Genomic DNA, 27,421 nt, shown 5'->3' with positions numbered 1-27,421 from the left:
TGTGGCACTCTGCTATGAAATTCAGCTGCAGGTTGTGGAGGAAAGTTTGCCATTTCCTGTCTCTGCTGTTTCAACAGATGACTGTTAGCCATAAATCATTCTCTCTCTCTCTCGCTCTCTCTCTCTCTCTCTCACACACACACACACACACACACACACACACGTCACAAAAGCATAATAGGAATAAACTGAGAAGAGATGGGTATACAATCTGAGCACACGTGTCAGGGCTGGATGATGTCAGATGGACTGGGGCACATGTTGGGGGAGGGGGTGCTACTGTGATGCTATTGTGACAAGAGCGATGCTCTGGATAATGTCATCTTACAATGTGTGGCACTTGAGAAAATTTATTGCTGCATACTGAAGCTTTGTTGACAGACTGGAGTGTTCTGGAGGACTGCATTAACAGAAGCGCGATCGCACAACACTGCACTCAAGTCACAATCTAATCAGCGCACTGCAAAGCCACTTGGCACCCATCACTTTTTCATCACAGCTTGCCAGGTCCCACGAGGGAAGGATCGGGGGCCAGCAGAAACATGCCCATACAATCAATACCAGCATTATTAATGACTGCTTTTGATTTAACATTCTGGCGTCTCAGATGAGACTATCCTTTCTTTTACTGGGTGTAATCACAAGATGAAAGCACAGGAGAACTGTTGAGAATCTTATGTATGCAGGCATGATGCAAAACAGGATGTTCTGATTTCACATGGCTCCAGGAGATGCAGATGATATTTCACTCCTGGTGATGACTCTAGCTATATCAATTCTGGATGAAATCACTAGTGCATAAAAACTCATGGAGAGGGAGAAGCATCTTCTCTGCCCGAACACATATATTATGCAGATGGACACATACAAAGGCAACCAAAAGCCACCACAATTAATAAAATTAAATAAATAAAAAAACACACACACACAAATACCCTTAATCAGCAGCAAAGACTTGAGTGAAAGAGGGATAACAGTGTTTGATTGAAGAGGCCCACAGGAGTACTGCATTATAGCAGAGCTGTCACTGTATTTCCATTGCTATTGTCAAAGAGAGAGAGAGAGAGAGAGAGAGAGAGAGACCACTTCAGAGCCCCTTGCAAACCATTCCCCGCTCCTCCACAATTGTTTCAATTGATGTTCAGTGGCCATTTAAACAGACTGAGCCAGTGAACATATGACATGTTCTGTCCTCTCAGACACAGGGGCGGGAATGGGGGTAGGGCATGGTCGGTAGCCATTCGCGCCCTGCATGACCCTAAATCCAACACAAAGGAAGGCCCACAACAGCATTGCAAGAGGCAACGGGTCAAAAGGGTTAAATGGTACGCCCAGCCCGCTATTTTGCGGATCTTATTAAACTTGACATTCTTCCTGACGGGAGGAAGAAAACCCATTGGTTTCTGCAGGACAAGGCAACAGTCTTCAAGGACTGGCTCAGCCAGCCTCCCTGAAAAACAGCTCATGCCAGACACTTCTGTTTGGGCTTGTCCATGGCTAAAATTCAACATCTTCCTCATCCTCTACACTTTGTGGTGCATTATCCAAATGGACAAAGCGGACCTCTTCCACAGGCATTACATTGACATTTGAACAACAGAAATATTCTTTATTTAGTTTTACTCTCCTAGTGTGATTTTTCCCTTTCTGCTTTTTGTCATTCAATGGAAAACCGCCATTCATTGAAGAAATGACAGGCATTGACATAAATCAATGGGAATGAGTCAGCTGGAAAAGGCTCAAGAGAAACAACCAAGCCAGAGTAGTATATGACTGATAATGCAGTTGGACGACATCACAGAAGTGACGGTAAAATAAGGAAAGGGAAATGGCTCTGACAATAACACCATCCAACCTCCACCCAACACTCTAACATGCCAGATTCATATAAATATAGACCCATGACCAGAGGGGTGAGCTGTCTGAGCTGGACTGTTTCTGATTTTTGGAGAACCTCACCTGCAGTAGCCATATGTATGCTAAGAGGCCTCATCCCCGCAGAAAAGGCTGCTGGGAGAGGGCCATGAAGGAAATCAATCCCTGCTGGACAAAGGCTGGGTACAAGATAAATCCGCTTCCAATTTATGAAACTACAGAAGCTGCTGGGTATATCCATGGTGTATTTTTACTGTCCTATGGTCAGTGGCGAGTTCTTTTCCTTTAATTATCGCTGGGACAGAGTCGGGCCCTGGCAATCAGCCCACTTTCTCAACAGATCACCAGGATCAGTCTGACCCAGTGACTATCTAGGACAAAGTCACAGAGAGGAATTGCACTTTGATCAGATTTTTGGGACCAGATTTCTCTCTCTCTTTTTAAAAAATTGTATTCATAGATATATGATAATATAAAGTATATGTTAATGACAAACTAACTGTATATTGATGTTTATGAAAATGAAGAAAGGAGAAAGTCAATAAATTAAGGGAACTGGACTCTTTAACGTCATTTAAAACTAAAGAGAGCAGACTGGGAAAATATGGGTATGTCGTTGTCTGATTCTAAGTGGACACATTTACTTTAAAATAGTCTTAAAAAAACATTTTAAAGAAAAATCTTAATGGCTAATGTGCAAGCACGTAATTGATAACATGCAAAATGATATGAATGAACTTAAGCATAGGTATAACCATTGTATCTGTATCATGCTGGGAGGCCTATTTTAACTATGCATATGACTTCACTTAGAGAAAGCCAAGTATACTTATGACACTTTCCATCAGTTCTAATAAGGGCACTAAGATCAAAAGATGTAAATGAACCCCAAAGAAAAAAAAGTTCTCCAGCCTTCTCAGCCTGAATCACCTTTTTAGCACCAGACTCACTATGAGGACTGTTCCAGTTAAGTTTTTTTTTCTCTTACATGTCTACAGATAATGTGCCACTGTGGTTAAGTATGACAAATTCCCACTTCTTCTTTTTGTGTTTTGGCTTCATAAAATGTTTCTTCCTAGCAGCTCTGTCAACATTACATTTAATTGCTGTGATTGTGATTTTTAACATGCTGCATCCCAACGGCACCAGCCTTTCTTGAAGAAACAAAGTCATTTTAATCACTTCCTTTCTCCAGAGATACTATCATCACACCACATAGGCTAAGTGTAATGCAGGAAAGGTAATGATAGGCTATATCTGACCCTGGAAATCCTTTGGATACAGTGGAATTCAGCAGGTTAAACTCACATAAAATATGAAAATGTAAACTATGGCAAGTTTAATTTCATTTCATATCTGCCTCCTTGTGTACCAATAACTAAATCAGGAGGCCAGCCCTGTAGCACTGGCTCAATCAAACCATATGGTGGTGCTACAGAGAAATTCCCATAAAATTATTTCCAGAGATTTGAAACCTCTTCATCTAGAATACTACAGGCTCACTGCATAATCACCGCTTGCAGCTATATTTAGTCTAATCATAATAATAATAATAATAATAATGTTTTACTAAATATTTAATTTTTAAAAAATCTATAAAATGTAATAAAATCGTAATTTAAAAAAATGGAATTAAGAGATATTGATCAGAAAACAGTGGAAACCGTGATTCTGTGGAGGCAGCAACACCAGTGTTGCAAGGCCAGTGGCCCAAGCATGCAGAAACAGCTGAGCTGCCGTGCAGCTTCCCAACACTTGTTCACTTGTGCTGGATTGTGCCCGCCGCCCCCGGCAGAGTGCCATCTGTTTACCCACGACTGCACACCACGCTGGCACCTGCGACACTGCTCTCCCGCAACTCCCCCAGTCTCAGTCCCTGATATGTGCCACAGTGACAACCCTCATTTCCGTTATAGAGTCTGCGCATAAATTTTGCCAGCTCAAGGTCCCAATGCACCATGCAGGTTTGCAGCATCTTCCTTTCTGTAAACAGAGCATTAGACCAGTCCCTCAAAATTGTGTGACAGAACCGGTCTCAGTCAATGTTAGCTTCTTTAATGCATTTTAAAAGAAAGATGTTTTGCCACAAACTTCTGCAGGGACAGAAAACTCTCAACAGAAGAGGTATATGGCTCTGTCACTGTGCAGGCACTTTTACATTATTGATGTTCTCGGTCTGTGCCTTCTTCTAACTACATAAATGTGTTCGACTAGAACATGATGTTATAGCAGAAGGCTATATATTTAGCTACTGTGGTACATGGCTGGGTCTTGTTTGTTTTCGTTTTCCATCTTTCTTAATACTGGAGAATAAGGCCTCTCTTCTACAGTTCACCTACAGGCCCTGAGTAAACACAGACACCTGTTCTCATTACAGCCTTTTTGCAAGCTGGTTAAATCATATTTCAACATTTTGCTCCAGTTGCTGGTGTCCAAAACAAGGTGTCACAGTATCTTCTGAGCATGACTTGTCACATCAGGCCTATCTAATGAGAAAGAGGCACCTTAATTAGCCCCTGTACACAATCTGTATCAGCGTGCTCTACATTGCACACAGACTGCACACATTTTAACGAATCAGGACTTTTGGTGGGGGGTTGGCATAGTATTGAAACACATTACCATAATCTTAACACCATGATTCCATTAAAATTTAACATTAACATATAGAAGTATAGACATTAACCAAGAGGGTGTTACAGATTCGTGGCAGTTGAGGTAAGCCAGCTTTCAGTGTGAAGTGAGCTGTAAATTGCCTTAATTAATTAAATAATTAAAATAAAGGCACAACATATTCAAATATTTCAAATTCAGTCTTGTTACTTCTGCAGAAAATAAATTGATCTAGCCAGATTATTTTAGCCATGGCTTTCATCCCTTAATTCTTTGCTCAATACAAGTTCAACAATAGATTCAAATAATTAAGAGATGTATATTATCTGCTCTGGTATCACAGCTCACATCAAAGGGACTGTTTTATTTAGCTCTGAAGCTGCCAGGCATTGACACAGATGAGAGAAGATGATTAAGATCAATAGATGTAAAATGCAGACCTTAAACCAACATTTTTCTTCTTCTGAAAATAATTTACATTCTAAAACAAAACGCACAATGGCTTTAGGATGAAGAAAATGCAGTATGCAGAATATATATGGAAATGACAGCACAATAATTCTGTGGCAAAATATGCTGGAGACAGGGACAAGAGATTATATACAACATTGTCCACCAGAGCTTGGAGAATTATTTCAGCTGCCTATAAAACTAAGAGATGAATACATGTTACCCTGGCAAGTACATTGCTACCACAGAATTGGTAATCAGAATTTCTTTACAACCACTCATAAAATAACCATGTGTCCAAATTATATATGATTCCCACAAAAAACTATTCATGCAAGTTGTATGCCCAGTACCTTCCCGGGAAGTACATGCAGAGTCCTGCTAAAACGCAAACTGACCAAAATAAAGAATAAACATATTAGTATGAAAATGAGAAATACAATGTAAACTGATGAGACATTTTTTAAGAGCAGAGATGGGGAAAATAGGTGAAATGGTTCAAAGTAGCTCTGGCTGCTGCTGTCAGCTTTCAGAGCAAAGCTGTGCTTACTCCAGAGGCTCACAATGACTTTAGCCGACTGGGGCGCTAACATTGTGGTTGATGGGTTTTAATGCAGCAGTTTATTGCTGGTAGACAAAGACATTTATTTGGGCATACATAAATGAGCTGGAGCTATGGAAAGATGTTTGTGTGTATGTGTGCACGCGCACATGTGTGTGGCGTGTGTGAGACAGAAAAAGGCAAACAGTGTGTCATGGCAATCAACACACTGGAAACGTTACGGAAAAATCCCTGGGCAAACCTAGGACTAGTAAGCTTGGGCACAGCTTTGCAGCAAATTAAATCAATTCCAATTCATTTTGACCCAGGTCTAATACGTTCAGAAGCGTTTTGCTTTTTTTTTTTTTTTCCAATCTCTGTTGGGGGACTCTACCACCAGCATTCTGAGTGGGCTACCCAGAACGACAGAAAGTCATGGAGGCCCCCTCCCAGAGGACCCTGTGAAGTGGGAGTGCTGAAAGAGCAGCTCTTTCAGTGATTCCCTTTTCCCTGACTATTTCCATCTTACAAAAGAATTATTGATTACAAGAAAGCAAAAAATGTTCTACATGCAAGCAGAACAATTTCAAGAGAATTTATTTATTTATTGTATGTCTTGAGAATCCAACAAAAACTGTGCAGAGAAAAGCTCAATGCAGGATTGTGCAAGTGCATGAAACCAGAAATTAGCACTCTGAATATTTATTGAAAGAGTGGTTATGTGTACTGTTGTCCCAAATCGCAGTATTCAGGTACAGGCAGACTGCAGTGTTGTAAAATGGCTCTCAGTGGAATTGGACAGTCATACTACCAATTTTTAATTTTTTACATACTACCACTTTATATTAGTATTCGTTAAATTGTTTTCTTTTACTTTAAAAACACCAATGAACATTTTATTGTTTAAAACATTAAACATATCAGAAATGTCCCTGGTTCCATAATGCATCATTTTTTTTTCCAATGTGAGCATATTTTATTTTTGTATTAGTTGTGGCACTTTATAAAAGTATGTTTATATAACTCTCAGAGAAGGTACCAGGTTAAATACAAGGTAATACAGGATGATGCCCTCAATTCTTTCTGCTACAGTTTGTTGCTTGAACATTCATGTGTCATGTGTCCAGTGCCAAGGCTGTAATACAAGCAAGTTACTGCAGAGTTACTCATTCTATTTTAACAACAACTATTAGCATAAATTGTTTAATTTGGAGGAATAACAGGAATACATTTTGTGCACAGGGCCTAGTAAGTGAATGCCAGGCAGAGAATAAAGTCTCCAGAGGCAGGGAAAAGACTGATGAGCAGTATCCTGGTTGCTGGTACCAGTTGAATCTAATAACAATCTGTATCCATTCTCCATATTATATTGGGACTTCTCATGGCTACAGTGCAGATCTTCGTTCACGCAGGGCTGGCCTCAGCTGCACACATGCTGCACACAGGCGATTATGCCTGCGCTAATGAGGAGGTCACACATCTGAAGAAAGACAACAGGCTCCTGGGGCAGCGAGGATGTCACAGCCCATTATCGCCATGACAGGCCACGCCATGTGCTTCTGGGAAAAATCTGAGTGCCGTCACGACAATCCAGGACCCCACCAATGTCTGCTATATCAACATCATAGTATGATATCAGTATTATATCAGGGAAGGGAAAATCACAGTGAACACTTCTTAGCTAAATTTAGGGGAAGGGAGTTTTTTTGTGGTGGGGAGACATTTTGTTTTTCCCAGAATAGCATCTTCTCCTTTAAACTGATTCAGAAGAATCAAAATGCTGCACCTGACAGCAGAAAGCCTCCTGGGATACCACTGATCCAAGCATTCATGAAATGTATTTATTTATTGATTGGTTTTTAACCTGAACCTGCATCTTCACAAAAATGTATAGCACAGACTGCGTTTGTTTCAAAACACTGTGTTTCGCAACACTTTGTGTGCAATATGCCTCCAGATCATCTGAACGCAAATCTGGCTTTCAGGTTCTTTCACTTTTACACCCCTCCCGGCTCTGCATGCTTTTATTTTTTCTAGCCATGAATCATTGCCACGATCCTGGTAACTTTAAAAATATTGTGACGGAGGACATAGAAACCTCAACCTTTCTGCGCTGCCCAAAATCTGATTCAACATTTCCTGAAAGTCATAATATAATCTCCACCTCCGCCCTGAATCTCACATTCTCGGCACGCCTTGACTAATGACTAAACCACGATCTCCACTGCACCTGTCTCCAACGCCCATCAGTATCTCCCAGAATTTAAGATGGACAAATGGGACCAATGCCAAAGCTGGCTTGAACTCTTGACTGGCTTGAATTGTTCAACTGATAAAGACACATCTACACAATATACCTCTCAATGTCAGTTCTCTACTGTGGACCAGAGCCAACAGCCCAAGCACTTGTTTTGATTGTTTTCAGTTGAATTAATTTTGTTATGCAGCTGAGACAGGGGAACACAACTCAATCTTTAAGAACTAAACACATGTAATGAACTCTGATTCAGTCCAAATGAGAAACTTGCCCAGTGTATCAAACTGAAGACTGCAGTCTTTTTTAATCCAACAACATATATAAAACACCAACCGTGATCTTGACTTAACTGAGGCCAATTCTATTTTCAAAGCAACTTTGAGTATACCTGATGTACTAAAGGTTGCAAAAAAGTTCAAGTAGCTATAAGCCTAAGTATACTTTCCTGAAATGTATAATTGTTCAAAGGTAAATCAAGTACACTTCTTTTTTTCAGAAAGTATGCCATATTAGTGTGCTTATAAAACTTTGTAGGGTAAACCATGTCAAAATTTCCTTCAGCCTAAAACTGGTTTTGCAAGTAGTTACCGTATCACATGATATCATAAAATTAATTAGTGAGACTGATGGCACAGGCAAAGACATTATTGAGTAATCATTTAAAATGCATAATAGGACAGCACCTTATTCCTGAATTTGTCTACTCGGTCAGTGAGAATTTGTTTAGAAGCCCCAAACCCATAACATTCCACAATGCAAGATGCTCATGAAGCATATGTACAGCACATATTGCCTCATGGAGTTGCTGTCAATTTCCCTGCAATGTTAATCCCGACCAGAACAAACAGTTCAGACACTTGAGCAGGTCCAAAAGATTTAGGAGTGGACAATGCAATGTGGTATCTTTATATACAAAGAGGCATGAATACTGTAAATGAAGCTTACTTGAACTAGGATGAATTCTTTGTGTTTGGGGTACTTCTGGCACTGAGTGGAGTTCACGAATAATGTGCTATGTCCATGCATTTGCAATGATCTATCAATAGTAACATCTTTGTCTGTGCAGTCAGTTTCATTAAGCGAAAAACATGGCTGAGACTCACTTTGTTTATGATGGCATTATAAACATACAGAGCGAGTGATTGACAATTCTTTTTTTGATTCATGTTAGGTTTGATCTAAATGGAGTGACAGCATATAGCCATTTTTTCCAAAGATGGTATTTCTCGATATAATTGTACTGCTGTGGTAACACATTTCTATACCTGCAGCTCAGGGACTTTTCAAGGTAAGAAGACATTTTTCAACATTGCCAGTCAGATAGATCACATTTTCTAGAACTGGCTAGAACCCTGCTTGCCACCTGCAGTTCAGTCACTTAAACTCAGTGTGACCTGTCTGTCATCCAAGATGCCTCAGGATGTATGATGCTTTGATCACCAAATCTGATAGTGGAACAAATATATCATGCAGCCTTAAGCCAGCGAGTCTCGAATGGGTCTAGAGCCTGGCATAAGTTATGATATCAGCGGTCCTTATAAAATTGGCTAGCCATATAATAGTTAGCCATCACTGTCAATTGTAGTGTTTGAGTAAAACTTGTCTGAAAGTTTACCTGCTTTATTTCTTAAATGTATAGTGTAGCTGTCAATCTGTAATCCTGCTTGCCAAAACATTGACGTGCGTTCATGATTGGGTTTGTGGAAAACGGGTGGGGGTGTGGTAGCTCATTCTCTGTAGGCAGGGCCAACAGGTGTAAGATTTTCAAACAATTTCACAACATGGGGAAAAAATTTAGGGGAATTCAATGAGGTGGTCAATTATAGGTCTTAAAACTAAGACAAAATCAAGCAATATATTAAAAACACTTCAAAATGCCAAAAAGGAGCTTACTGCAAGGCATATTGAAAAACCCAGACACACACCTGCATTTATTACTAAGAAACCTGTGGCTAGCAAGAGTATAATGGCACAGGCCCACAAAATTACATTGTTTGCATTGCAACCGATTGTGGCTGCTTTTTAGGGAAGATAGGTATTAGGTAACACTAATACCAGTTTGGACTAGCAAGTTCACTTTAAATGATGAATTATTCTTGTTTAGTCTTCTTCTGTTGCTCACTGCATGAAAAAATTATGGTTCCTAGGTTCATTAAATCACTAATCTGTCCTTTCTTCATCATATTGTTTATTTATTAACTAGCATCTCATATGCGGAGGCTTAGAGAGACAGGCTTTTGAAGCCCTTCTAGAAAATGGCAGTGCATGTAAGCTGGTTATGTCCAGAGCCCAAGGAACCAGGACGAGCATGATTCAGACACACTGAGGATCACTATCTCTATGGCCAAAGCAACTTAAGTGGTTCAGTGCCCAGCACTCAAAGCCTACTGAGACATCACAATCTTGAAATAAAAGTACAAGCTTTCAAAAAAAAAAAAAAAAAGGTTATTACCATAAAGCTGGGATTCATTTTCTTAGAGAAGACTTTTATTATTTCTTTTTACATTTTTTATTTGGTATGGTTCCTTTGCTGCCCAGGTTGTGGTGCATTTCAATATTAGTTCTTACAATGTTTTTGAAGCTCATTAAAACAATGCAAGAGAACCACCTGAAAACTTTTTTCCCATAACTTTTACGTTTTATGGAATGTGTGCAAATAAAGTCTGAAATACCTTGATGGGATGAAAAATAGACTCTTCTGTGGCAGCCTCAAAGCTACACTTTGAGAAGCACAACTGAATTGTTTTTATCATGGACAGACACTTCTGGTTTCGTACACTCCATAATCAAAACTACTCCAGCAGATTCTTGAATGGCGTTAAACATCACCGTGCAGTATGTTGAAAGCAGTACAAAACCAAAGTTCTGCTCATCAATGCTACTGAGAACACAAACAACAGGCCTAAAAATAAAAGGGAAATACCTTTGCAAAAATTGGGGAAAATTTCTTACCCGTAAAAGTGACTGCGACTCCTCCTTGTTGGACTTGCTGTCTGTTGTGGTGCTGTATTGCTGCGTCATTTGACTGGCCTTCTCCGTTCCACTTGGGGGCGCCCCCTGCATGAAGCCCTTGCTGTCCGTGCCAAGGCCGAACACCAGACCAGGGGAGTCCCTGAGCATAGGGGTCTTCTGCTGGTGAGGCTCCTGAGAGACGGCGACCGCGTTGAGAAGGCCTAAGGTGCCCTGGCTGTATGGCAGAGGACTTCCCCTCAAGATATCCACTGCCCTTTCCTTGGGCACCCACAGCAGACCACGTGCCTGCTCCACTCCCCCACCTCCTCCAACACCAGCAGCCTCCCCCCAGACCTTCTCCCTGAGCGGCTCCTTCTCATCAAGGGCCTCCCTCTTCACCCCCTCCACGCCGACCCCCACCTCCACAGGCCGGGCCTCTGGTGGCACCAGGCTGTATAGCTTCAGGTCGCCTTTAGTCTCTTCCTTGATGCTTATGTTGGAGGGAACAGAGCAGCCATTTGTGGGGGAAGAGCAGGAGTCCAAAGGGTCCTGGCAGTGTGCAGAGTTGAAGTGCTCCAGTAGGGCGGCAGTGTCAGCTGCTGTGAAGCTGCAGTGGCGGCAACGACAACAGCCATGTACTCTCCTGCAGAATCACAGTGGGGAAAGGAGTCAGTGAACACACATACACACACACACACACAAACAACAGAAACAGACATGGAATTCATAATAGAAACAATTTTTTAAAAATGTGTTCATAAATGTAAATACAAACCAAGTAAATGAGACAAATATGTATGCGCATATGCTTTATTGAGTTACATAGCTTAAGCTAAATTCCCTTTGGTGTGGACAGGACGCCCTCCTTTCTCATTTTCATTCATTCAGACAGGGAGAAAGCATCGAGGCTTACAGAGAAATGCTGAAAGTGTCATGGCAGAGGACTGAAACCTCAGCAGCACAGGGGATTCACGATATATACTCACCGGTCACTTTATTAGGTACACCTGTTCAACTGCTCGTTAACGCAAATATCTAATCAGCCAATCACGTGGCAGCAACTCAATGCATTTAGGCATGTAGACATGGTCAAGACGATCTGCTGAAGTTCAAACCAAGCATCAGAATGGGGAAGAAAGGTGATTTAAGTGACTTTGAACGTTGTTGACTTTTTGGTTGTTGGCTCCAGACGGGCTGGTTTGACTATTTCAGAAAATGCTGGGATTTTCACGCACAACCATCTCTAGGGTTTACAGAGAATGGTCCAAAAAAGAGAAAATATCCAGTGAGTGGCAGTTCTCTGGGCGAAAATGCCTTGTTGATGGCAGAGGTCAGAGGAGAATTGCCAGACTGGTTTGAGCTGATAGAAAGGCAACAGTAACTCAAATAACCACTCGTTACAACCGAGGTATGCAGAAGAGCATCTCTGAATACACAACACATCGAACCTTGAAGCAGATGGGCTACAGCAGCAGAAGACCACACTCAGTACTAGCAAGTACCTAATAAAGTGGCAGATGAGTGTATATCACTCACGAGACCTCCAATCTATGGATTGCACTACATGTCTTGCCTCCATCTGAACTGCTTTTAAATTGTAGGCTGCAATGAGCAGGTAACATGCTAAATACCCAGGTGAAATGTGCATTTTTGCCGAACAAACCTCACTCAACTAATATGCCCCCAATATAGCCTTAAAAAAGTGGGCTCTCATTTTATATCATCATTGTGTTGGGGTTGCAAAGAAATTAGTTAAGAAAGGCTGTAAACCCCTGTGGTGCACTGTTCCTGTGTCTTTGAACTAGGAACTGTACAGAACTGTGAAATCTGAAAAATATACCGTAGACTACAGAAATACAGTATGTTATTTATATGTTAATATATAATTAATAATTTCCTTGATAAAACTGTGAAATAAATTGGTTTCGTGGCAAAAGAATGATTCACCTTTCAAAGGACCTTTGAGAAACATAAGACCCGCCAAACATAAGACCATCTTTTCAAATACTTTGGCCCTGAACTTGGGCTACCAAAGATTCCATTCTTATGCCTGTCTCTAGCTGCTGTGAGCAAAAAGGGTTTTTTCTGAAGCATGAAAAAAGACTTGAATATTAATGAATTTGTACTACTCTCAATCCCTATAATGAGAATGTGTCATTTCCTCTTCTTCCAGTTGTTTTATATCATATGCTATTGCCATCTTATTATCACAGTCAAATCCTTATGTACTGTGAATCACAATGGAAAATGATACGTGTGAGCCGTTCAGAATATTATAAAATAAGAGAAATTGCAATTTCTTCATCCTGACTAAATCTGCACGGATATTACAAGGATATTAGCAATAATTTCCACAACATGTGAAGTAAAAACAGAGAAGCATTGTTCATGGAGTGTCAAAATCTGATTTATGATTGCCAATGACAATTAAAGGGACAATTCACTTACTAGAGTTTTTTATTTCAGTTTTAGTGTTCATTCTCAATTGCATCAGACAGTTTTTGTGTGAAATTAATATATTTATATACTTACAGAAGTTTATGATGACCTGCTGCCTTTACAATGATGGATATCAGGGCATTCAGAGGTTCATTGTCTAAAGCAAGAAAATACACTTCAAATAAAAGCAGCTTGTAAAGCAATACTTTGTTCCAGGGGCTTTACATATAATAAGATGAATTTTATAAAAATTTCCAGACTTTATAGTGTGTAGATACTTCTTTCCTTTACAGTTATGGGGCGACATAGCTCAGGAGGTAAGACCGGTTGTTTGGCTGTCGGAGGGATGCCAGTTCGATCCCCTGCCCTGGGCGTGTCGAACTGCCCCTGAGCAAGACACCTAACCCCTAATTGCTCCCAACGAGCTGACTGGTACCTTGCATGACAGCCTTTCACTGTTGGTGTGTGAGTATGTGTGTGAATGGATGAATGAGAGGCATCAATTGTAAAGCGCTTTGGATAAAAGCGCTACATAAATGCAGTCCATTTACCATTTACAGTTCTCAAGGAGTGCATGCTCTTCACTCCCATGAAGTAGAGTGTAGTAATGCTGATCTAAGAAACTGCCTCAATTTCAGAAATATTTTTTGTTCTTTCTTTCTTTAAAAGAATAATCACGGAAAACAATACATGTACAACCTCTGGAGACATAACATGCTGCCTGGGAATTAGGCGGACTGGAATAGTATTTTCTTGCTTTAGACAATGAATCCCTGAAGACCCAGAAAGAAACTTTTAAAACCTTTTATCCTTTAGTGTACATAAAAACTGGCCAGGCCAATCAAAAACATACACTAAAGCTCAAAGTTAAGTATCCCTTTAAGATGTGTCCCTGCTTACCTTCTGGACAGGAGTAGAATTCCCTTATAAAAACAAATAAACATATAAAACTGAATTTCCAAACAAATGCAAACACTACAAAACAAATCATTCAAACAGAATCCACGCCCACTTTTGCGGTGTTTATTTTACTGGAATCCAAAAGAAGATTAGAGCTTTGACTTTGATCCGCATCCAAGCACAGTAACATTTCTTATGTTAGAGCTTAGTACTGTAGGGACAAAGACCTGAATACAATTACAATAAATATCATTACAACGGGTTATTTGAACAGAATGTACGTTCTGGTTCATAACAAAAATCTGGTTTGTGGACAGCTACTCTGAACAAAAGATGCAGTTCTCAGATTCAATTCAGAAATACATAAATGTTTAATTTTCAAAAGCGAAAAAATATAAGTTAAGTGAATAAGCCCTTTGTTTGCAAAGATGATCATAAGTTCATCTTTCTTTCATTCCATTTGAGGCTGGTTGGTACAAAGAAAAATGGGAATTTCCCATTTGGAAGCAAATCTGCTTCTTTTTCAGAACTTCATATTGTTTTTTATAAAGAATTTTGCAAGCGTATATACATGTGCGGCTCAACTAAGATGTAGTTTTATTTTATGATGGTCTGCCAGTGTATGTTTTTAAAGCATTAAATGGATTCTGTTCTTGTGTTATTTTTAACATTTGTTTACAATGTTTGCTTTTTTCATGTTAGTTAAGAACAAAAGGTTATGCCAAATAAACAGCAAAAAAAAAAAAAAAAACCCAAGTTATTTGGACATCTGATAACCACTAAAAAAAATTTTTCAAAGGTTTGCACAGAGGATTCAGGCACAGACAGTTGTTCTGCTCTCTAAACTAAATCTAGTTTTTGAGGAAAGGAAGTGAACAGGATTGATAAACTGGGTAGTACATGCAAACAAGACATCTAATAATTAGCTTGTCACTGTGCTGCAGCCTCTCAAGGTAGACAGATAAGAGCACATTTCCAATGGGCCGTAGCTATTTTTCTGTTTCAACGGAATGAGGCATTCTGGTTTTTTCCAATTAGAAAACCCAGAAAAAAAGATATGACCAAGATGCAGTATCTGAGCTACAAAGCCTATTAACCTGTAAAGCTAGGTGTGCAGCAGGAGCGGTCGCATTTCACTCCCACACTTGGGTTCCTGCTCAATATCTACAACCTGCCAGCACAAATTCAAGTGGCGAAGCTTCTGGTTGTGTGTCCCTGTCTGTGGTTTTTGATAAGCCGCCAGCAAAGACCACTTTGTCTCCCCACACATGCAAATACTCTCACTGTCAATATCCTGGTCATCAACATTAGTTTCAGCACTCTCTATACACAAAGCAATTCAACTTTTCTGTTGCATGGTGTGACGAGCAGCCTAATACATAAACAACAGTGCTTTATCCCTGAAAACAAACATAATTACATGCAAATTAAATTAAGGCTATAAGGGACTGAATGAAAATTTAAGTCAGATCATTTAGTGCTTCGCTAAATGAGTAGTAGGAGCAACAAGGACACAACTTCCTGGAATAGTGAGTCCTTCATCGGCAGATACTTATCATTATATCCAAGTTTTATCATCAGCAGATAAAGAGACCGCTGCAAGCATAAAGGGCAGGTGATATCCTCCATTGACCTCACTGAGTGCAAATGTAAAAGATAAAGGAAGCACCCATTCTTACACTAATTTAGCAGACACAATTGTTCTACAAGTAGTCTATAGATGTGTGATTGTTAGACTTTGAAAACAGCAAAACCGTTATTCATTCACAATTAAAAATCTGGAAATGTTTATCATGTATATGCCGACTACATTTAATTTATAGGCTACTTGCCAGCAGGCACTCACCTAAACAAGCTGAAAAGACATCCAACAAATTAATAATCAATTAATGTTAAATCCTTAGAGATGGACATTTTGAGAATACCTGGCTAGGTCCAAATTACATGAAAGAAACATGCGTAACACTGTGGAAGAAACAGCAGGTAAAGAAGAAACAAAGTAATCCAAGTACAGGGCCTTTATTGTGTGTATATCAGGGTTTGGGTATATTCAGAATTTGGGAATTGATTTCAGGTAAATTCATAAATTGGGGATATTTAATATTTAGAATTGAATTAACTTTAACAAACTTCAACTGAAATCCTGGTGGCTGTGTGTATCTGTTAACCTATTGACAGAGTAAATGACTGCAGGTCTGTGGGAAGCTGTCAGAGTTGTATAGACATGGGGTATGCCTTGTCATTTACTGTATGTATAGACATGTGGTATGCCTTGCTGTTAGGTATAGACATGGGGTATGCCTTAAAAACCCATAATTTGGTGGAGTGTGCATCACTGCAGTCATGGCATTTGAAATTGGCCCATGTGAGGCATTTCCCTGGCACAAATGAACTTTCTCAAGAACGATTACTGAATGAGGGTTACCTTGCTTAACATTATAAGGAAGGCCAGACTAAATCTCATTAGCAATAATGAAATGTGGATATGACCATTTTCTCATGTATTACTCATGCTTTAACCAAAGAAAAGAAGTGGGAAATGAAAATATTGATGGTAGAAATGACAATTCATATCTGATTAAATTCACACATCGTTCATTTCAGTTACAGACTGTCATCCAATTTCTTTTTTCCCCACCCCATACAGTGCAGCGCGTGTTTGTACTGTGACTAAATCTTTATTGTTTTGGCTCTGTACTCCAGCACATTGGATTTGAAATGTGACAATAAATATGAGGTTGTGTTGAGCAATTACTATTTTTGAGTTTGGTTCAATTTTGATTCGGTTTTGTAAAATAATCACATTATTTCAATAAATGTATTTAATTTATTTATTTGGAAAAATGAATGCACCATGGAATAATGACAACTGAATTGTTTTTGTATATTTTTTATTATAATGTTAAACACTAACTGTTCAAAATAGAGCTTTAAAACTTTCAATCTATTTTCAAAGGCTCCAATATTGTGATAGCATAATTATCACTTTGGTCTTCAAATATACTCCGATCAGGCACAACATTAAAACCACCTGCATTTTTCTGTTTTTTTCTGATTTAATATTTTATTTTCTCTGTTTGTAATCAAACAATTCACATGTGGTCAAAGTGCAGACTCAGAGCTTTTATTAAAGGGTATTCTTGTACATTTTGGTTTCACCATGTACACTCCTGGGCAAAAAAAAATGGGCCAAGCCCAAAATTATTTCTCCTGATTAATTTTCCTGTTGAACTCAATGGAAAAAATATTCAGGAGAAACAATTCTTGTAGTATCAACTGCATATCTGGCAGCAGCTCGGTGGTTTGAGGCTCATTTGATACCTTGGACCCTTGATGACTTAAAGCCATTTAACAAATGTGTTCCATACTGCATCAGCATAATTTACAGCTGAATTTAGTCCCACCCCCCAATTCCCATAGAGATCCATTCAAATGCAAAGAGTTTTTGTATCGCTTGTAGGACAACCTGACAATAAGATATCCAGACTCTGATGATGTTGATAGGTCACAAACATCAGGAAGTCATGGCATGCAAAGGATATGCAACCAAATACAAAACATGACTCTTTTATTTTACATTATGTTAATTTGTCTAAAACACTGAAATGGGGGACTACGTATAAAAAGTGCTGTAATTACTAGATTGTGAAACCAAAATGTATAAGAATACCCTTTAATAAAAGCTCTGAGTCTGCGCTTTGACCACGTGTGAATTGTTTGATTACAAACAGAGAAAATAAAATATTAAATCAGAAAAAAGCAGAAAAATGCAGGTGGTTTTAAGGTTGTGGCTGATCGGTATATCAGCCACAACTATATCCATATTATGGATTTCAGGTGTGAATATTGCATTTTTTATTTGTTGACTTAACAATTTATCTCCCTTATCATACATGCGGTTCTAGAATTAAAGACATTTTCTCTCTAGCAGGCAGAAACCAGGCTTCTATCTTCATTGTTCCTCAAGAGACGTGAGCAAGTTTAGTAACATTGGCAAAATCATTAGACCAATTTCATGGCAGATATGAGATTCCGCTGAGTAAAAGTGTTGTTATGGAATATATGCGTGTTGTTGGGTACAGTCATACAGTAACAGTACATACACATATTTAGTCCAACTTCAATAGCATTTTTGTTGTGTGAGTACTGGGTTTTGTGTGTTTCTGAACAGTAACGTTATTTGCGTGTCTGTTGGTGCAATGGATTATGGCCCCTGTAGTTACAGCGATGCTTATTTCTGCGTGAACTGTGAGCTTTTTAAAATCTACAACTAAAAAAACTAGCACACCGAGCTTGGAGAAAAACACCATTTATCCAATGAATCACGATAATTCAAATAATCGAACCAATGTTGATCGACTAATTATTTAAACACCAAAATAAAATGTAGTGTATTCACTCCACACTAATATGTGAAATTGCAGATAATCAGCTTTAATTGAATGGCATCCATATCCAATGATCCCTATAGGAATTACAGCTGTTTTTATACATCTTTCCCCATTTAAGGAGAGCAAAACTAATTGGCCAAATTGGTATAAACAAAACAATAAATGACCAGTGAATCTTGAATCTTGTAAAACCAATATATTTATATATATACTCCAGATGTGAACATTACAGAGACTTGAAAAATGGCTTAAATTAAGGAAGATATCTGTACAATTTACAGAACTAATGCAGATTAGTTTATATTCATAATTTTGGAAGAAAGTGCCACAAATGCAATTGTCTAGACAAAAAAATCAAAAATTAATTTGCACTTTTTTAGTTTTGCAATGAAATACTGAGAGATTGCATATATACAGCAGGTTAAAAAAAACTTTTTAAAAATGGCGGTTGAAATAAAATCCTGCGAGTACTCGACCAATCAGAAATGTTCAGCGCTTGCGCTCCACCCCAAACGTTTCGGTACTTTTGGAAAGTACTACCACCCGAGCAGGGACTTTTTTGGGGGTAAAATAAAGACCCCGGAACATAGAGGGGCTTAGGTTTAGACCCTGGTCCCTGCGGTGGAAACGCACTGAGTTCCTCAAAAGGTTCCTAGTTCCTGGGGAAAGTTCCTGCGGTGGAAACGCGGCTTATGTCAGCTAGGTCTATCAGCAAACATATGGCTTAGCTATGCTCAGAAGTCCTCAATAATAATAGTATTTTCCAAGAAATTTCGAAAAATCGTTGACAAGCTTTCGTTAGCAGCGTCTTTGTTTTACTGCTACCACGTGAATGCGTAATTGAATGCGATAAGAAAATTTCCAGTTACGCTGACCTATAAAACGCTATTCCAAAAGCAAAATTAGACATGTTATACATCGTTTGAAAGCTTATACTCTCACCTACTGAATAAATGAATTGTAAATCTAGTCAGACTGTACTAAAAAGGGCGACGACGCCGTAAACAACAGGTGTGGTATTACGCACAGCTATTTTGGAAGGTACCCAGGCATCACACATGGGCGTATATTTCCAAAACGGATTGTCCAAGACAATATATGATCACTCAGTCACCAAAGGGACATCTCTATGCGTAAAACCAATGGCAAGGTTGTATATTTATTCAATATTTAGTCCCATATATTAAATGTAGAATTACATGGTATCATTTTTAAAAACTTTTTCTCGTTTATTTCGTTATTCAGTGAGCAGTGTTTTCACTGCTGTATAGGCATATCTTAGGGCTATTGTCGGGTTTATCTTGTAGCTATGACAGAATACAATTTTTTAGTGGTGAAATAATATTTTTGTGAATGCCAAGATAGACAATATTGTCCATTATGTCAAGGGTGGGGGGTGATTTCTAGATGAGACTGCAGGGAGGGTGAGCGTGTTAAATGAACAACCAGAGCGACAATGGTGGCACTGCGAAACTCTGTATTCGGCATAGTTGTCGTCTATCGTCTACTAATGAAACTAAAACAATGCGTTTCTGTTTTTAACTCATACTTTGGTAGCAGTAGCATCGAATGTCTGAGTTTAGTAATCTCGGCATGCCGACCACTAGGGGCTTTGCGCTAAGAGGTTAAATGGACAAACTACACGACGAGGGTGGCACTTAGAAACTGTGCATATGGCATAGTTGTCATTTATAGTCAACAAATAAAGCTAGAACACACAGTTTGTTGTTTTCACTTTCATAGTTGCAGGAGCACTGAATGTCTGGGTTCAACAATCTGAGGATGCTGGCATCCTGGCCACTGGGGGGTTTGTGCAAAGGGGTTAATCTATAAGAATTTTGAAACATATTGAGACTTTTTTTTTTTTTTTTTTTTTTAAAGGAGCAAAAACAGTCCAGCCTCCTCCATGTTGTGGAATTGAACCCCTCTCTGCATGGGGGACTTGTGTCTCAAGTGTAGGCCACCCTATGGTCTACACCACACATCTCACCAGATTTTCAGCCTTTAATTTAAACATAAACATCTTAACATGTACTTTTCTCTGAACATGTCATGTTCAATTTGAATTTTCTTATAAATATATATGAATGTTTAACCAGAATAAAACAATTGCAACAAAAGCTGGAAGCTGAAAATAAAGCGTACACATTTACAATCTACACAAGGTTTATTCTCATACCAATTTCTCTCTGGGCAACAGAGTGAGCCCTTCCAGGTTTTTCTGCTGATGTTGAGGCAGTCTAGTGTGAAAAACAAGGGTGTCTACTGCATTTAATAACAAAAGATGTGTTAGCACTGCAGTACCAGAAACAGCCGACACAAAAATGTTAAAGAGTGCTACCCGCAGAAGACAAAATTGAGCAGCAAGCTCTACTCAACAGCTCTCGTGCAACCAACATGCATTGATCTGCCCCAGTGTCAAAATTAATAAGGCACTCCCATGAAATCAGAGGGCAGACAGCATGTTAATGGAGGTGCCTGTGCGTGTTCAGACAAGCTGTAAATAAAAATGTAAGCATATACACAATGTAAAAGCTAGAAAGCACTGATCATTTCTTTTGCAGCATCCTAACCTAATCCTGTTCCTAACACTCCTTCCCATTATCATCATACTTTAATTATGATTATTGATTCAAAAAATGAATATGGGCATGAGTCCCAGACCAATATCGATGTCAATGAAGGTATTGAGTAGCGGTAATTTGTACTTTATGAAGTCGAATTCCCTCAGCCATGCATCACTAAACAAACTCAATACTGCTATTTACGGACAGGCCTGGCCTGCTGGCGCTGTGAATTGCCCAAGTGTGACACACGCATCCCTATAACGTCAGAGAGGAAATGGAAATTACACCACATCCTGGCTGAAACTCACCAGTCTGTTCCCTGTCTTTCACATGACGGCAGGGTGGTGAGGGGGAGGGTGGGATTGAGGCGGGGCTGATATCACAGGCATTAACAGGGTGAGGCAAGTGACAAATGGGGTGAACTGTATGGGACTGGTTGGACTAATACTGTAGCAGTACAGGGCAGAGTTCTGTGACAACCTCTTAGTGGGGCCACAGGGGGAAAATGACCAAGCACTTAGGACTCTAATTTAAAATGACATTGTGTGCACAATACAAGCCAACTTTAAAAATAAAAGAATCACAAAAAGCCAGAACCAAGAGGGCTGTGCTGTTAAACTGGCATCCCTCACGCCTGCTGTCCCTCAGCACAGCTCAGACAGTAATGGCCAATTTGAGCACCACGGCGCACTTTTAATTTATTGGGATCGCCCAGCCAGCAGTGAGAAAGAGGGGCTTCGGTGGTCTGGCAAGTTTGGGAGGGCAGTGGGTGGACCCAGTTCACATATCCCGTTGACCATCTCGTAAATCCCAGCCCCTACAATTGCATTACGCCTTGGGTGACATGGTGTGCCTCGCACTGGGCTGAAACAGGCTGGGCCCCACCAGCTACAGGGAGAAGGCTCTCTGGGGACAGGCGCCTGGTTTCGTTCCTATTCCCTTTCCTCCATGTGTCATGGCATGAGTCTGGAGTACATAAAGCACCTTATTCAGTAGCCGGCACACAAACGCCACGGCAGGGCTGGAAATGTGCCCGCTTGGATTCCACAGCAGGCAGACCTCTGTATAAATAAATGCCTTTACGCAAGACTGATGATGGACGTCACACTACTAGTCCAGAGATCTAATTACGCACACACACACACACACACACACACACATACATACACACACATACACACACACAGACCTACATATATACATACAAACATGTATACACATTTTGATACAAAACCTTTGATACCAACATTTCCTCAGTTAAAGAAAGCATAAGCCTCAGGTGAAAAATGACAGCAGTGCTACTAGTGTCACAGCTACTGTGTTACTGCACATTTTTATGATAAAAGCTATCAGGGCAGGAAGCTTCCAGTGAGATTTTGGCATACATAGAAATACATGTGTTAAACCACACCAAATGTGGTTCTATGAGAAAATTCATCCAGGAAAAAGTGCTTGCTTGGATGCACTGGGCATCTATAAAATAAACCAGTAATGGTCACCGACTGTGCTTTTTAAATGACTCTGCTTTTTAAATTGATTTTTAGGATGTTATTTTTAGGAAACATGACACTGATATCAAGGCTCTCTTAAAAATCCTTGTTAAAAGACAATTATTTGATAAAATTTGATAATTCATGAGTAAATAAAAGAAGGCTTTATGTGTTTTCTTCAAGACGGAGACACGTATGGAAGATATAGACCATCTTGAGACTGTCCCAAGTGGACTACCACTTAGGTTTTCATTTCTTTGTGAGGCTGAAAAACTAGTCTAATAACAAAAACTGAAGAAGAAAAAAATATGCAAAATTATACTATATAAATGTGTACATTAAATTAAGTGGTGCTTGCTACTGCTTAAAATTTGAGCTGAGGCCAGCACTTACCTCATTCAATTTGATTACATTCAGTCATATGTAATCTATTGTGCATAATGCAGGACTGAGTGAAAATTAGGGGTTGTCACTGTGCAGGTTCAGACTGCACCACACTAGACATAAAAAATATACATTTCCAGCAGATTTTGCTTTAACAGCAAAACGTGCATAAAAATACACAACATATTGAATATGCCCATAATGTGCTTTTTAAAAAAAAAAAAAAAGCATTGAACATTCTCACATTGTTAAATTTCCTTAAATTACATATAAAATATTAAAACCATTTATTTCTCTTCTCATTGCTATCCTGAATGTTGCTGGCGATTAATAAATGATAAATAGAGTGTATCCTCCCTGGGGTTTTCTGTGCAGTGCTGATGAAACTGTGGAAACGTAAAGTGATCATTTGGTTTAGATCATCATCTCCTATGGTAATAAGATGGTGACATCATGGGCAGTTATATATGACAACATTACCCCACGGCCCTTTTTTGAGAGATGACATCAGTCCAGACCTTTAAATAGACAGAAAATCAGGAGCAGCATTTTGCTACTGCACGCAACTCATTTATACCTAACATCTGAGCCCTAAAAATAAACAATGCCAAAAACAGCTAAAACAGGAAGAACATGTAGGCCTAACTGATATCATACGCTCAGGTTATGGACTGCAATTCCTGATTTTAGAGGTTGTATTTATTATATGCACGCACGCACGCACCCACACTCACTCACATTCGTATTGTGCAGAAGGGAGGTATTTTACCACGTTTTTAAAATAGCTTGGACCGCAAGTTTAGTTTACAGTAGTTCACCAAGATATATTGCTCAGAACTATATGAACTGTGTTACTGAGAAAACTTGTTGTCCACTAAAAGCCAAATGCATTTTTATTTTATTGCTTCACTTTGAGTTAAATAAAGAAGAAAAAATACTGTCTGTGTTTAGTTAGAATATTGGACAAACCTACAAGAAAAAATGACAAACCTAGCCATTTTGTGCAGTAGAGGGGGTCCTCACCTGTAGTGACGGTAAATCTCCTCCTCAACCTCGGTGACAAAGTCACACTTGGTACAGGAGCGGTTACTCGACTCCTTCGCAGGGGTGACCCCAGCCTCCAGACGGGCAGGCTCCTCCTCCGGCTTGATCTCCAGGACCCCATGGGCACTGTGGACGCTGTCATAGTGCAGAAGGAGGAGGTCGATGTCGGCAGCAGAGTAAGAGCACTGGTCGCACAGGTGCTTGACTTTGGCTTGGGGCAGGCCGGCAGGGGACAGCTCCAGCAGCAGCAGGGCGCAGTGCGAGCAGTTGCTCTTGCGGCAGGCGAAGGGGTAGGAAATCTCGCCCAGGTGCTTCTCTGGACTGCACAGGCCGCGGGGGCAGAAGGGGCAGTGCTTGATGGTGCACTTGTGGATGCTGTGAGCCTGCTGGTAGTGCCGGAGGAGAGGCGCAACCACGATCACATCTGGCCCGTGGCTCATGGAGTACCGGAAGTCACAGAACTGGCAGTTGTAGCTGGTGACAACGGTCTCCGGGTCAGCCACCACTGCCTTGCTCAGGGCCTCCTTCCTCTTCGAGGGCGGGTCCCCGTCACTTCGGATCGAGTCCTCTCGGGAGGTGCGGTCTGTCGCACCGGCCTGGCAATGCTTCTTCTCGTAGTGCTCCAACAGGTGCAGTGCAGTGGGCGCCTCGCAGCTGAAGCTGCAGTATTTGCACCAGTAATACCCCGCCTGGCTGCCCTCCACGTTGTTCTGGCCATGGGAGTCTGCACCTTGGATTGGGACCGAGTATCCGGCGATAGTGTCATCCTCCGCTCTGACAGCCACCCGGTCGGCCCACCGCCCCGCCTCGCCGGCGTCTGAGCCGCTGCGGGGCAGGCCGTTGCCCTTGCTGTCGCTCTTCTCAGGCGACTTGCCTTCAGGGTGGGCAGAGGGCAGATGAGACTTCATTTTATTCGGATGAGTGGCCAGGAAGTGCTGCTCCAGCTCGCCTGAAGAGCTGCCCATGTAGGTGAAGTTGCAAAACTTGCAACGGAAGTACTTTGTGTTCCCCTGGCAATCTGGGGTTTTCCGGCCAATTCCAATGAGGGTGCCTCCCAGAGTCACCTGTGACAAACAAGCGGATTAATTTACATCACGCGAGGGGATAAGTTCACATAAAAATTACAATGTTTCCAGTCTTTGTCTTACACCTTCATTATGGCTGAAGACTTGAGATAGCAAAACAAAGCTGAGACTAAATAATTTTAATTTTCATATTTATTTTTCCCTCAAACAAAATATATTTTCCATTTACAAGCCAGTGCTTGTTTTTTGGTTGTCAATTTTAATGCACTTGATAAGATGAATGTGCACTCATTAGAACAACAAGCCCCTGCTTTTCCATGCATTTTTTGTATCCATTTATGCACAGCTTATTATCTGTTTACACAGCTGGATATAGTGCCTTGCTCAAGGATACAACTACTTGGGAACTTAACCTAGTTTACAAAACCGGTTCCCTAACCAAAATACTACACTGTGGCCACTCAGGTCACAAAGAATACACAGACTTTCTGTGGACTATATTGGGATAGCAGGTATGCCGTCCCGCCAAGTTACGCATTGGCGGGGGCATGCCCCATACCTATACAGCACCAAGAGTTTGGCACTTTTCAGGGTTCCCCACAGAAATAACCACAACAGCCACAGACACTCAGCCCTTAAAAACATTAAATTCTGTACATTCTCACCCCATTTCAATAGACAGAATTCATAAACAACTTCACATGTCCAGACAATAAAGCCCCAAACTAAGGGGATTTTGCATTTTCTCCTTCTTCTTCTTCTTCTTCTCATTCTTATTTTTCCTGCCGCTTATCCCACTAACAAAATGTCTCCCCATTGGACATTTTACCGACACCAGCCAAATCTTCACCGACACGACCCAATAAAAAACTTGCATACACACGCAAAATATCCATACCTTTTTACTGAAACATTGCCAGTTTAAACAGCTAGTCTGCCTGTGGCCTAGTGGGCAAGGTTACAGTCTTGAGAACATGGGGTCCTAGGTTCAAGCCCAGCTAGGAACACGTTTCTTTAACCTGCTTTTAGCCTCACCCATAATTGTCTACTACTTCTCAATTATTGCTTTTGCACCATATCTACCAGCCGTTCACCGAACGTATACACTGCATTATGACGTACCATCTGCACTCTCAGTTATTAACCGGCTACAATATTGCAAAGCCACATGGATTCAACGGGAGCTCTTCTGTGCTTACTGGCCTGTGTTCTTCTTTAAAACCACGGACAGGTTTGCTAATGATATTTCATGCATTGCATAGCTATGTCATGGTGCTGCACTAACAAAGTCACAGACTGGTAAACCTCCAGTTGAAGGATTGAATCCCGCCTCGCCCTCAGGCAGATAATTCCCTCTTTTACACTAACGTTTTCTTACGCTTATATTTGCTTTACGAAAACTCACTCACAGCCACCCATATGCATTTCATGACAGCAAATGTATTCCTTTTATTAAAAAGTTACACCAGTTCACCACTGTGCCATTTCTACTAACCACGTTTCTACATTCATGTTACCTTGCCCTGTTCTCTATCTAGCCACACACAAACAATTACTACGTATGTACGTTCTGCAACTCCCCATTAAAACATTACATTTAAAATCATGACTCACTCATAATTATAACTACTAGTACTGAACATGAGAAAAGCACATATACTTTATGCTTTATACTGACAGTTATATATACCGTTCAATAAGGAAACTATAGTCTGCGATCATGTCAACCTTCACCTACATGCCCATTCTGCTAAAAACATATTGTTTCAACTATGCAATTTCCTAATTTCTCCTAATTTCTCTCACACTGTTGTTATTTTCTCATATGCAAATCTTGCTGGGACATATGCGTCTGCTCCTATTCTCCACTATCAAGTTTTCCGGTTCTAGCTTAGCAAAACAGCGAAGAAGATTCCTACCTGCAGATAAGCCAATCAAAATGCCTTATAAACCTTACAAACACTAAAAGTGCATCTCCACGAAATAACAGACAACGGAGCAGGACAGAAAGGTACACAAGTTGCGACCTAGGGCGCTCTAATTCTACGGGCTTGCTGATTCTTTTGTCAATCAAGGCTCGTTGGATGGCCGTAAAATCCGTGAGTACATACACTGGCCATATTTCACCTGCGTTTCTGACCTTACACAAATCAACAACAAATAAGTAAGGATAAAGCACATCTTTTATTGTTATCAAATGAAGTGGGAATATGTGTTGCTGAGCATTACAGAAGGTATGGACACAATCTGTATCTGGTATTACTGGAAAAGAATGCTGTCCTGCATTACCGGAGAGACGGGGAATTGTCGCACACCTCACTCCTACATCCAAGTCCAGACCCTTTCGACCGTTGTGTCTGACTTGACCCCAGTTATGCACGGATATATAAAAGGCTGTAACATCTGTGTAACAAGTAATAATCTGCTGCTATTACTGTGACACATGGCTGACCATCAGTGTACCGGAGACTGGGATTCATATTTTAAGCCAGA

The 27,421-nt window shown here is 40.3% G+C and overlaps 1 protein-coding gene across 8 annotated transcripts in view; it reads right to left on the bottom strand.

Annotated features, from left to right (window-relative positions):
* The window catches only part of trps1 (trichorhinophalangeal syndrome I), a 146,963-nt gene that overhangs the window by 80,155 nt on the left and 39,387 nt on the right, over positions 1-27,421 (bottom strand). For all 8 annotated transcript variants that reach the window (XM_064348432.1, XM_064348435.1, XM_064348431.1 and 5 more), the window contains 2 exons: positions 23,883-24,967; positions 10,689-11,331 (listed from right to left, as the gene is read on the bottom strand). In XM_064348432.1, coding sequence (XP_064204502.1) covers positions 10,689-11,331; positions 23,883-24,967 — 1,728 coding nt within the window. The remainder of the gene's footprint in view (positions 1-10,688; positions 11,332-23,882; positions 24,968-27,421) is intronic.

This window comes from Anguilla rostrata, chromosome 8, assembly GCF_018555375.3.
Source record: "Anguilla rostrata isolate EN2019 chromosome 8, ASM1855537v3, whole genome shotgun sequence".
NCBI lineage: Eukaryota > Metazoa > Chordata > Actinopteri > Anguilliformes > Anguillidae > Anguilla > Anguilla rostrata.
Note: the sequence above shows the minus strand (reverse complement) of the source record. Positions and strands in the feature narration are given on the sequence as shown.